Source organism: Leucopleurus acutus (genome assembly GCF_964270905.1).
Source record: "Leucopleurus acutus genome assembly, chromosome: 3".
Lineage (NCBI taxonomy): Eukaryota > Metazoa > Chordata > Mammalia > Artiodactyla > Delphinidae > Leucopleurus > Leucopleurus acutus.
The window spans coordinates 112,105,885-112,119,774 of NC_139145.1; the positions used below are offsets into that span (position 1 = coordinate 112,105,885).

At 40.1% G+C, this 13,890-nt stretch overlaps 1 protein-coding gene across 2 annotated transcripts in view; it reads right to left on the reverse strand.

Annotated features, from left to right (window-relative positions):
* The window catches only part of RASGRF2 (Ras protein specific guanine nucleotide releasing factor 2), a 227,838-nt gene that overhangs the window by 100,415 nt on the left and 113,533 nt on the right, over positions 1–13,890 (reverse strand). The window contains exons 13-15 of one of the 2 annotated variants that reach the window (XM_082836364.1): positions 9,366–9,448; positions 3,149–3,397; positions 2,347–2,609 (exon numbers count right to left, since the gene is read on the reverse strand). In XM_082836364.1, the coding sequence (XP_082692490.1) occupies positions 2,347–2,609; positions 3,149–3,397; positions 9,366–9,448 (595 nt within the window). Of the gene's footprint in view, positions 1–2,220; positions 2,610–3,148; positions 3,398–9,365; positions 9,449–13,890 lie in introns of both variants that reach the window. The other variant, XM_082836363.1, reaches the window with a different exon arrangement.

Consider the following 13,890-nt stretch of genomic DNA (forward strand, 5'->3'; position numbering starts at 1 on the left):
TGGCTCACTCTTGAATTCTTTCTTGCGCATAGCCGAGGACCCTCACTTGGTGGCCTGTCCCAGGGACTCACTTGAGACCTGGGCCATGAGTCCTGGGCCATGACCATCCTCTGGTGCCCCATTTTTTTCCCACAACACAACCCATTTATCCATTCTTCTTGGCTCATGTCAATGACACTTCCTGATTCTGCTCAAACATTATCTTCCCTGCTTTACACCTTCTGGAGCACTCCATCTATACCTCTTGTACCATCTGCCCTTATACTTATGTTTTGTCCACCTTCTCCAGGGAACTATATATAAGGGGCCTGGGAACCATCTTATTTACCATTATGGACCCTGTAGCACAGCAACCTGCACAGAGAAGGTGGTCACACAATCACTCCTGAACAGACCTTACTGTGTTCTCATCCCAGCCTCAGGGGCAATCAAACCAAAGCCTCAGTCACAAATGTCTGGCACTAAAATACTTATTCCTAAAGCTCCCCTAACTCAAAATAACATGAGAAACCAGACTTACCTCCAGATTTCCCCTCTCGTATTTAGTACAATCCAATAAAGGAAGGGGAAAGAACTTTCCATATTCTGAGAAGTTCCTGTGTTTCCCAGGGCGCTCTGGCCCAGAGGGGAGGTTTGAGATAAGCCTCCCAAAGTCATTCCCACCTTGGAGATTCCCAAGCACTGGCCTGGATCAAACCCCAGATGCACCTGTCACCTTGTGCATCACCTCATTATTCCCAAGAAAAATCCATCCTGATTCTACTAAAGCTTGTTGTTCTAATGACTTTTTAATTATCTTCCCCCTTTCATCCTCCTGAGTTGCTAACGTGTCAATTTCAAGAATTTCTTGTTTAAATGGGTGCTCCTTTTGATGATGATAACCGCTCCAGTTAAAATTCCATTAAGTACTTCACTCAGAAAGCTTATTTAAGTGATCTGAGCTAGAAACTACATAGAATCTTGAAGCAGGTAGAAAAGCAGGGGTCTATGCTTCCATCTGGGTGATCCTCTTTAAAATCTGGACACTTTGTCTGACTTATTGCCCAATTTTTTATTATGTTATCAGTAAAGAAATCAGGTACTATATAGTAAAAAAAAAAAAAAAAAGCTGTTTGCTAACTTGGCCATGAAATCTTGTTTATTTTCATCACAGAAACACTGGATTATAAAAGAACAAGGATGACCTCCTCCAACCCCTATGTTGTACCAAGCTGAGGAGAGTAGGGAGATGTGCCACGGGAATCCTTGATTAGTCCCCTGAGAGCTTTGCCTGATTTATTCATTTAACAATTTACTACCTGCCAGGCACTGGCCAAGGCACTGACAGTACAGAGGTGAACAAGACAGACAAGGTTGCTGATCTCATGAGCTTATATAGGAAGACTGTCCAGGCAGAGGGATAAACAAGTGCAAAGGCCCTGAGGCAGAAATGACCCAGGTGTTTCTGAGACACAAAAAGGAAATCAATGTGACTGTAGCTTAGCCGATGAGGGAGCGTAGCAGGAGCAGGGGTTAAAGAGAGAGACAGCATCCAAGTCTCATAGGATCTGAAGGCCTTGGGAAGATAAATGTGCTTTATTCTAAGTGTGATAGGAAGTCATTAGAGAATCTAATCAGGAAACCAGATGATCTAATTCACATTTTTAAAAACCACTTCGGTTGTGTCATGGAAAATGAACACTTTCTCAGACTTAACTTTTCTCCCTATATCTCTGTTGTAATAGGGAGTGTTGCCTTGGAAACTAAACTGAAGAAGTCATCTTAATGACCTAGCTTCCAGGCTAGGTCGTCACATTAGCAGGGAAAGGCTGGAAGCAGTACAGGTGCTTAAGGTAGACACTGGAGGAGGAGAAGGCTCTGAGGCTCAACGTCATGGATGAGGACCATGGCAACCTATCTCTATGCCAAATATCATGCTATGCTCTTTAGCCAACCAGCCTTAATTCCACCAAGAACCTTCCAGTGATAACACTTTAGATGACACCATTCTTCCATAGACAACTGACTGCAATTAGCCTTTTATCATAGAAGGCGGCTAACCTAGCTCTCCTTCCACAAAGGCTAGAGGGAACTACAGGAATTTTTTCTAACTAGCCATTGTATTCATTCTACTTTCTATGCAGAAGTAGGAAAGTTGTAAAGAAAGGAAACTAGGGCTCCAGAAGGAATGGTGGGGAAACAGGGGGCCAGCAAATGCGGGGTATGGCAGCTGGATAATACCTCTTTGAATACTTCGTTTTAGCTTGTTACACAGATCCACGCGGGGGTTAACTACATGCTCTTCTACAGATCCTGGGCTTTGTTCTGGAGAAGAAAGGCCTCGGCTAAGATCCAGCGGTACTTTACCAGTGTGTGGTGGTGGGGATGCAGCAGGGCTGTGAGTGGTGGTGGGACTGCTGGACGCTGAGGAGGTGGTCAGGTCCAACGCTCCTATCCTTGAGTTCAAGGGAGAAGTCAAGGACAACTTTCTGGCCCTCACTGGGGAGGACGTTCTGGACACAGCCAGTGGTGGGGGGGAAGAGAATTTGCGACACAGGCGCGGGGATTTGCCATCCACCAAGTGTTCACCTCTGCTATTCTGGCTGGTAGCGAAAAACAATTCCAACGACCTAAAAATAAGAGCAAAAGCTATTAACAGGTTGTAGCCAAGTGAAAATGAGTCCCCTGATGTCATTCAGGAACATGCTCCCTACATTAAAAGGCCACAATATCATCATACTTCTGTTGCTGGATTCACCTTCATTTAAATGCTGCATGTATACTACACACTTGCCAAAGGAACACAGACAGTATTTAGGCGTAGTCTAATCCCCTGCTACTAAACTGCGGTCCAAAGACAAGTAACACTGGTAACGGGCTCCACTCCAGGCCTACTGAATCAGGGCCTGCAATTTAACAAAAAAGGAGAAAGAAAAGCCCCAAACAATAGAGTTATCTTCCAAATATTCACAGAGCAGGCAAAGGCCACTTGGAAACTTCAACTGCTTCCCTCGGGAACTGTCTGGGACCTCGACTCCCCCGCTTCTACTGGCGGGGCCTGGCAAGTTCAAAGGCAAGCCAGTGCCCTGCAGAGCAGGGCTGCCCATCGGCACGGAGACCCAGGGACCAGGTGGGCCACACTTTCATCACAGGGTAGTGCCGGGCCTACCTGACGGGGATAGAGGTGAAAGGCCTCTTGTATATGTCAGAAAGCTTCCCCAGCACCACGGCTGCCGTCGTGAAAATCCGATAGGTGTGCAGAAAGGTATTGAGGAAATCGATACTAAGAAACCGCAGGTCTGTCAGTCGCTCCAAGAGGCGCTCCACGCTGGCATAACGGATCTGGGGCACTTTGCAGGAGTTGAGTGTTTTACTGAAGCAAATGTCAGTGTCATCCTTGTGAAGACGGGCATCAGACCTACGCACAAGGCAGGAACATGAGGACAAAACCAGGGCGCGGCTGCCTCTCAGCCCCTGAGTATCTCAATATTTGTAAATATATACTCGTGTCTGGGCTTCCCCTTACATTTGATGAAAGATGTGATAGGACATATTACATACAACAAAGCAGGGCTGTAAAAACATCAAATGTGCCATTATAATTTAGGAAGTTCAGAATTAATTGTGGAGACGTTAATAATTCATTTCACTCTGTGAATTACTTCTGCAGGGGAGGAAAAATAATTTTCTCTCCACCCTCCTGAGTTGTTGGCTGAGACCCTGTGATAAAAGACAGATGAACAAGAGAAAAATAAACAAGTTTACATGGGAGATAACCAGGGAAAAATGAGAAACTCACAGAGGTGGCTTAGAACTCAAGACTTAAATACCATCTTATAGGGAAAGGGAGGTGGGGGGTATGTAGGCCTCTCAGGGGAGAGTAAATGATTTTTAGGAAAGATGAATGAACCCTTAGAATAGATGGAAGGTATGATAGTTTGTGACAGTTTGCCTGGGTGTGATGTCAACATCTAGTCTTTCCTGTGACTACTGTCAATCTTCCATGGTTGGTGAAACTCCTGGGAAGGGGATTTACGACAACTGAGTTCCTTTTGGAGAATCTGTCTTCAGGCAGATGAGAAGAATTCAGAAAAATCCTCTCTCTGCATTTGCTGTTTCTCAAGTACCTATAGCTCAACATAATCAATACGCCACAGTGGCATATTATAGGGTGGCATATTCTGCTACCCCTCACTTCTTTCTCTGGTTCAATCATGTTTTATTAGGAAATTAAAGCCAAAGCCCTATTTAGGAGGGGCACTGCTTATGCCCTCAAATCAGAATATCAGAAGTGTGGTTAAAAAGTAGCAGGTTGGGGCTTCCCTGGTGGTGCAGTGGTTGAGAGTCTGCCTGCCGATTCAGGGGACACGGGTTCGTGCCCCGGTCCGGGAAGATCCCACCTGCTGTGGAGCGGCTGGGCCCGTGAGCCATGGCCGCTGAGCCTGCGCGTCCGGAGCCTGTGCTCCGCAACGGGAGAGGCCACAACAGTGAGAGGCCCGCCTACCGCAAAAAAAAAAAAAAAAAAAAAAAATAGTAGCGCGTGACATTCTCCCCACAGAGGGGTGGGGAGGAAGAGGAGACCCAAATATCACTGCTGTTATCTGTGGTTATTTCTCTTCCTCGCTTCTAATTTTGTACATCTGTGCTTTCCCCCTTTTTTCTTGATTAAACTAATAGATTATATTATTAGGTATTTTCCCTCTGGCACCAGCTCTTTGATTGATCAATTCTACTGTTTTTCTATATTTTAATTTATTAATCTCCATTCTTATCTTAGTTATTTCCTTCCTACACTTTCCTACAGTTGATTTTTGTCATTCTTTTTCTAACTTCTTGAATGTTAGAAAAAGAATGCTTAATCCATTTCATTCTTTCTGGCTGATAAATGCATTTAAGGCCAACCATTTTCTGATTACAATTTAATCCATAAATTGTGTGAAATGTTGTGTTTTCCTTACATTTTCAATATTCTGCAGTGTTTAAAATGTCTTCATAAAAAAAGTAATGGCTGTAATATAGGCAGTCAACTCTTCTAAAGATTCCCCCTGAACAGTGCCCACCTGCCCACCTGCAATGCTGGGCTTTTCTCATTCTCTAAAACCTCCCACCTGGCTCCTCCTCAACCCATCACCCTGAGGCCCTTGCACTGGAAGCCTGCGGCAGCCTCGCCAGGTGGACAGCAAACTGGAGGGAGGATTCACACGGCAGCCCTCGAGATCCTTGGCTGTGCGCAGAGCCCTCAGCCCATGGTGCACCTTTGTTAGAAAGGGCAAAAGAAGCCGGCATAGAGGCCAAGTTCATTAGATGAAAAGCTTGGAAGCTGAGGCTGAATCCAAGTGGGGCTCAAAGAAATGCATACCTTCGCTAAGACTGCCCGTAGCCTTCACATTCCCATCTGAGACCCCATGTCCCCCTTCATGGCAGCATGTCAGAACAGATAGTCAATGAAGTCCTGGATTTCACCACTTGATTAAAGGATACACTACAGGGCCAGTGATGTTCAGTGAGGCAGCTGCTTGCTAAGAATCAGCTGGCTTGTTGTGAGTGCCCTTAATTAGCCCTTTCAGCACTTCAAGGGATTTTAAGTTATATATTTATTTTCTTTGGGATGAAAAGAAATCAATAGCTTCCTTAGCTTGCTCTTGGAAACGTTCCACCCCAAAGTAAGCTCAGTGCAGATGGAAGGACTTCATTTGCAGGCTTGAAAGAGCATTTTAAATGAGTAGCTTACTTCTGGTGAGGAACTAAGGGTGGCCTGTTAGTTTTAGTCACATCACTGATCTCGAAAATACATAAGTGCATCTTTTGAGATTCTTGAAAATAGCATGGCTCCTTTTTGCACTTAGTATGTGACCCTCAACCAACTTTACTTTTCTGGTTCTTAATCTTTCTCATTTGTTAAAAGACCTTAGAAACTTTTATGAACCAACCAGTCTGTCTAGAGGATGGCTAATCGAGGTAATCACTTTTTCTCCCACCATTTTCCCACCTAAAATCTCTATTTTCTAAGAAAACTGAGGGCAACTATTATTAAAAGAAAGCAAGCGTTAGCCTATATACATAAAGCATAAAACATCACTTAAAGGGATATAATCACCTAATAAATGTCATGATTTTGCATTCTATTCGTAGTTTTGAGCTTTGCATCTTTTTCTTTTTTTTGCATCTTTTGACTATAATTACTTTAACCAAACACTAGGGGAAAAAATATATTGTAGCCAACATGAAATTGAAACTGACTAATTGCACCACTGTCCTTCAAAGTTATTACTACAGTTTCATTTCAAGTAAAGAAAAGAAATTAAATATTAGGAAATTATTTAATTTTCTTTTATTACATTGAACGAAATCTTAATTTCCTAAGGGACCCTCGAGAAGATACAATGCGTTACTTAAGCCTCCTATGATAATAACAACTCCTTTTTGGTAAACACTTAAAAAAGTAATTTTGAGACATCAAACCCAAATCACCTATTGTAATTAGTAAGTTTTAAAAGGAAGTGAGTGCCTGCAAGGTAATGCCATTAGGGTAGGATAATTTTTTCTTTTAACTCTGTAAAACATCTTTTTTTTTTTTTTTTCTCATTGCATGTAGCCAGAGAGATGTGCAAGGAGGCAAGAATACAGAATTTAGGGTAGACTAGTGCCATGGAGGAGACTATCAGAAGGAACAGAGATTGCAAAATCATCCTCTTTTCTCTGACTGAGGAGAACCAGGCTCAGTGAAGCAGGGAAAAATAGAAGGAAGAAAGATATGAAATACATGAAACTCTGCCTTGGGAATATATCTAGTAGAGTACAGATGGGCATCCAAACATGTGTGGCTCCAATGGGAAATCCCTACAGCCCGTGATACAGGTTTCTGTCCTCCCAGGAGAGTGGTTCCAACTCATTGCAGTGACCCTCCCTGTGCACCCAAATGCAGGAAAGTCTTGGTCTGTACAGGAGACAGTTATATCAATACAAATGAGATTGGACATGGGCATTAGTCAAACTGCCACCACAGAGGAAAGAAGATGCATTCAGGCGCCAGCCGTAACTTGGTCAGGCACAGAACTAAAGCTTTTTTCTGTACTAATTTTTAAAGTGAACAAAATGTATACATAGTGGGTGTGCAGCTGCCCGAAGGTTTAGGAGCTTATAACTTGGCCACCAAGTTATTATTTATTCTCATTCTAAAGCAGATTGGACTTTCATGGCTGTCTAAGCTTCACGAAAGTACTCTTAATAAGGAATTAAGATAATATATATTATTTTGTGAAATATTAAAATAAGAATACTATGGTAGAAAACTAATAAGAAAACTAACCTGGTGATGTGAACTTAAAAATTAACTCATAATTTGAAACTTTTGACTTAATATTCCATACTTGGTTTTAATTTTAGTATCGTACATTTTTAACTGACTTGTTTTTTTTAAAACTATACTAAATTAAAAACCTAGAAAACTGAATGCTAAAGGAATCTTTGCCCAAGGGTTTTAAAATGACCCTACTCAAAATATTTTAAAATTTGACTAGCAATTTAAAACAGTATCATCCTTTTATATTTTTTCTGTAGTAATTATGGCACTAGTATAATGTACTCTGACTTCATCTGATACAATAATAAGTTTTAAAGTTTATACCATTGGAATGATGTTAATTATAATTAATACCTATCAGAAGAGAAAAGTTGATGTTGTTTCTTTGTCTTAAACAGCTCAGACCTAAAAAAAGTCCACATAAAAAGGCATGGAAGACAAACATTTTCTTAGTTTCATGTAACTTTTTTGGAAAGATATAACAGGACTGCTTTTAAAAATACATTTTATTCTTAGAATTTGGACTGCAAATAACCAAAAAATGAGAGTAGGGAACAATTTGGTTAGCTTGAAAATCCTCCTAAAACAATTTTTGAATTTGGAAACAAAAAAGTATGTAGAGACAAAAGCATTAATATAGAGAGCTATGGCACGCAGTTATTGATATAACTTCTCATCTTAAAACTAGTTTCCTTAGTGATCATAATTAAATTATAGGATTTGCTTCTTTTTTGTTTGTATGTTTTTGTTTTGTTTTTTTCAGTGTTGATCACTTTCTTTTTTTTTTTTTAACATCTTCACTGGAGTATAATTGCTTTACAGTGTTGTGTAAGTTTCTGCTGTATAACAAAGTGAATCAGCTATACATATACATACATCCCCATATCCCCTCCCTCTTGCATCTCCCTCCCACAATCCCTATCCCACCTCTCTAGGTGGTCACAAAGCACCGAGCTGATCTCCCTGTGCTATGCAGCTGCTTCTCACTAGCTATCTATTTTACATTTGGTAGTGTATATATGTGAATGCTACTCTCTCACTTCGTCCCAGCTTACGCTTCCCCCTCCCCGTGTCCTCAAGTCCATTCTCTAGGATTTGCTTTGTTAACAAAACATATAGAGAGCAGGATGGCAGGGCTGGGCAATAGCCTCTGGGACAAATCCATATACAGGCTGTGGGTAAATGGTACCATGGAAAAGTCAGTTAATTCATGTTGAGTGTCTTCAAAATCTAAATGTATCTCTACAACCAAATCTGACTAATATGATTCACACCCACTGAGAAGACAGCAAAAGAATCTGCCAAACTTTTGTCCACCCTCTGACACATCTGGCTATCACAACTTTACCTATTGAACTTGAAATTTTTAAAAACCTTTTTATTTTATATTGGAGTATAGTTGATTAACAATGCTGTGACAGTTTCAGGTGCACAGCAAAGTGACCCAGCTACACATATACATGTATCCATTCTCCTTCAAACTCCCCTCCTACCTAGGTTGTTACATAATATAAAGCAGCTTACCCTGTGCTATATATGGTCCTTGTTGGCCATCCACTCTAAACACAGCAGTGTGTACATGTCTATCCCAAACTCCCAACCTGTCCCCTTCCCCCACCCTTCCCCCCTGGTAACCATAAATTAGTTCTCTAAGTCTGTGAGTCTGTTTCTGTTTTGTAAATAAGTTCATTTGTATCATTTCTTTTTAGGTTCCGCACATAAGCGATACCATACCATAAGATATTTCTCTTTCTCTGTCTAACTTACTTCACTCAGTATGACAATCTCTAGGTCCATCCACTGAACCTGAAAATTTTGAAAGGTTTTTTGTACAGAGGAAGGCATCTAAACAGTACGAAAAACTATTTTTCTATGCTGTGAGTCAACAAACTATGAATCTGAAAAACCATTGTGATAGTCTTATTATTTATAATGGCATATCATGAATTATCACTCACATTACTGTCAAACATATTCAGAGTAGGAAGCAGAAGCCTACTGAAACAATATTTTATTCAGGGTTTTACATTCTCTACCAATTTGATCCTGATTAAAATGTAAGAGAAAGGATTATCACACTTACTTAATCATATGTGGCACAGAAACTTTGGAATTTTCTTCAAACACTATAGTCATTAAACCATTACACCGTATGTTGTCCACACACTGTGAAATTAAAAAATTGACAGTTAAAACCCACATGAAAACCTAGACGGAGCATATCTTCCCAGAATTATTTATAATCACAAAACAATTCAGTTTCTCATTTGTGCACACACACACACACACACACACACACAGAGGCAGAGAAACATTACACATTGATGAACAGATTCAATATCCAAATACCAAAACTGTGCACCTGGCAAATGCCTGAGGATGGATATAAGGGCTACATTTTCCTAGAATGTGTTTCCCAAGGATTCTGAGCACAATGTCACATCGGCACAATTCTCTGGCAGTCCCAGCACTACTTGAGAAGTTTACACCTCTAGTGAGGTATAAACTGCCTCTGCTATATTCATTCTCTGCCCTAGTGGGTGGTATGGGGCAGGCAGAGCAGAAATGGTGGCTTGCTTGGATGGAATTCATCTTCTCTCTCACTAGGAAGCTCTGTGCCTGCTTCTCGGTGCTTTTTGCCAATAAATTCCCACATTTTACTAGCTTCTCTAGCAGTTTCTACCGGCACCGTGTTAGTTTGGTGAGGATGTATTGTATAATTTCTCCTGTTTCTGGCACACATAAAGCCCTGTTCATCTCCTTTCTCTTTTCTTTCAGGAAATTTTGCTAATTTTCTCTACCTTTTTAATTTATATCTATGTCTTATCAATTCAAAATTTCCCTTTGCAATTACTTTGGGTTAGAGAAGGATTTATTTTGAGATTTAAACAATCTTTAAAATCAGAAATTACTTTTAGTTACTAGGATACCATGCAGTACTTTATGACTGTAATTAAATGGTGTGAAGAAGCTGATTGCCAAGTGCTTTCACAGAGCTCTTGAACTCAGGGTTTATCCTAAACCTCAATGTCTAATAAAAGAATGACTATGCATATAAGAAACTTTGGGTCACTGGCATCCCCTAACTATTGATCCCCTACTTAGCATATCAGCCATTTTCAGGCTTGTTTTTCCTTAAAATTTTGTTTCCTCATGTCTTATGCCGTTATTTCAGTGACCAGGTATAGAGGATCTTAACTTCTGGGAATAAAGTAGAATATTTTAAAGTTCCCCTCAATTCATTTCTTGAAGCACCTGGAATTTGGAGTTATCTTTTTATATGAATAATTATGGTTATCTAACTACAAATTAGGTTACATGTGAGTTTATACTATATCTTATTCCCATAGGTGGATTACAAAAACACATATAGTAAGACAAAGTCAAAATTAGTAAGAAAATTAGAGAGGATTTGGATAAAGGGTGGAAAATAATAAGATGAAGCCTGGGATCAATCCACCACATGTACTTTATGTTGAGAAGTCCCAAACACTTGCTATACATGGTCCTCAAAATTAGCTGAGCTACGGAACAGCCAACTCAAAGGGGGCCACATGATGAACTACAAAATTCATGGTTTAATAGAAGCTCAATTCATCCTAGTCTGAGTCCAGAGGAAAATTATCTCATGGGTTCTCATAAAGAAAACACTGAATAATGTTGCGAACATTATCCTCAACAACATCCTTAAAGTAATCGCAGTTTTTACCAAACCATTTCTTATAAACTCCCTCAACACTGGATGAAGAGTACAGTTCCAGACTAACCACTCTGTGGTGGGCCCCAAAGAATGGGGGCCTGCCTTTGCTCGTCTGGTTCCAAGCACAGATTTCACTCTCTTCAGAAAAGGGTACGTATAGTCTGCTTTTCTTTAGGCTAAATAAATGCTGCTCCCCCTATCAGTTCTGAGCAGCAGGAAGTTGGACATGGTATTCTTCCATAAGTCCTGAAACTGCAATATCCTAAGTTAGTATCCAGTTGTATGGAGTCAATGTTTCCACCAGTGAACCAAGCTACCAGTAGGTGGGGTATCCTCTTAGGCCTCAGAACAGCCACAGGACCTCAAAGGGAGAGCTCTCAGTCAGGGCTAGATAAAAAGAGACGCCAACGACTCCATTTCTAAGCATGAACAAACAGGGGAAAATGAAGAGATGAGGCTGGCTGGTGTGTGCGTTTATAATGGAGAAGACAGTAAGAGAGAGGGGGCCGTGGTTTGATCCCTGGTTAGGGAACTAAATCCCACATGTATGCTGCAACTAGGAGTTCTCATGCCACAACTAAGGAGCCCACCTGCTGCAACTAAGACCCGGCACAACAAAATAAATAAATATTTTTTAAAAAGATGAATAAGGTAAACTACTTTAAATTCACTTTCCTAATTCCAGTGGGAAAATGGATTAACATTATCCCTGTTCTTATCAAACTATGAGTGTGGGGTTTGGAGGAATGGGGGAAAAGATTGTATGGGGACAGATACTGCACGCAGACAGGGAAAGGAAGGAGGCGTTAAGTGATCCTTCACCCCAGTGACATTTCTAGCTATTCCTTAGACTTTTCACTCTCACTGTTTCTGAGCAGAATGAGGATGCCACTTGGGTAATCAACACAGGAAGTGGGAGGGCAGAGATGGTGTTTGGTAAGAATTGGGGCCAAGTATATAGTGTTCCTTCAGTCTCCTTTAACAGTCTAAGCAATAATATAGTTACACAGACAACAGCCTTAGGATGACTTAGGGCTACAGTTTTCATGTTTCGATTTTCTATTTGGTTCTTTGACTGATCAGCCTGGTCCTTTTTACACAGTGATCTATTCTTTTCTTTCCTTCCTTCTTCTTTCCTCCCTTCCTCCCTCCTTTCCTCCCTTCCTCCCTTCCTTCCTTTCATAGCTTTATTATATTTTAAACATTCTTTTTCACAGTCTTTTCTAAGTTATCACTCTATTATCTGAAGTTCCAGCAGTGCTAATTATACTGCTCACTATGTCTTCTCTCGCTCTTGATAGATCGTTTACTCACAAGATTTGTAATTCTTGATTTTGAGCACCTTGTCATGAGCCCTGAACTGTTGAGGTGTTGCTAATGCAGTGACTTTGTGTTTGCTTCTACCAAGCATTTTGGGTTAGCAACAGTCCAAATATTGTTTTTGCATTAATTTCTCAGTTTGGAATTTTCACACCATGTGAATACTGTAACTAATTAAAAGAAAATTCAGAACCCAAGTCAAAGACAAACTTCCTTATGTCTTTCCTGGCCTAATGGGTTTTTTGAGTTCTTATTTCATGGATGGGGCAGCCTTCCAATGCCCAGGCTTCAAACAAGGATCTCAATTCCTTTAAGGGGCCCAAGGCTAACCCTCGCTCCTTTTGTTAATACTCCTCAGGCGTGGGACCAATATCCAAACTAAAATCATTCCCAAGTCTCTATGTCTTCAGTTTACATGCTGTCTACCCTGACTTTAAGTTCCCTTGTTACTTCTGGCAACTAGAGATTTCCCTTTATATCTGTAAATATCACCAATGTATTAAATTTTTTATTATACTGATTTTATGTATTAAACATTTCTTGTTTGTAGCTAGAAGGGATCTAAATCGATGCAGTCCTCCATACTGCCAGAATTGAAACTTGGGATAAGTGTTTTAGATCCAAAAGAGAAGATTTATGTGACCACTTTTGAACATCTTATTATCCAATGTCAGATCTTATTCATAAATCTTTCTGATTCATTGTGTTAAGCATTAAAATTACTTTCAACAGGAAGAAAAAGAAATTTTCACTTACACTTAAGTTTCAGGAGAAGAAAATGTACATGCAATCTGAACTATAGCTCAAAAGACCATGTAATAAGAAGTCATATTTAAATGTACAAAAAGGTCTTTGATAACTGCCACACCTATCTGTGCGATGGATAAATAAATAAATATATATATATATACACACATATACATACATGTATATATAAAACATATTACGGTATATTTATAATAGAGGAGTGTTGTTTTTTTTTTAACATCTTTAATGGAGTATAATTGCTTTACAATGGTGTGTTATTTTCTGCTTTATAACTAGAGGAGTGGTTTTGAAATGGACTCATTTCTTGGAGGCTCCATAGACAGGCTTCAGTGACAGCAAGGGTGTGAACAAACAGGACTCCTGGGGGCTCTGGGTCCACCAATTCTACTTCAACCAGAGTATTTTGCTTTTATCTCACTTCCATTTGGCATTTTCAGCACTGCTACAATGAAGAAAGAGTTCTCTTCCAGAAAAAAGTTAAACTACAACAGAATTTATGTTTATGAATGTGTGTCAGAATATATTTATATTGGAAGCCATGGTATATATTCATGATCATATAAGCACATATCTTGGTTGTGTTGGGGAGAAGAGACTGAGTCCTGGGAAAATGAATGCAGTTCACTCAGTTAAGAAGAAAGACATGAAAATAATCAGGATGTCACATATCTTTAAGGATATATTGAATTTATGTGAATTACTATAAACCTTGAAATTAATAGGATATTAACAAAAGCAGATTCCTAGGTCATGGCTATTCTAGTTCAGTTTGTAATGATTCTGACCAGGGTGGAGCCTGGGAATATGTACACTCACAGAA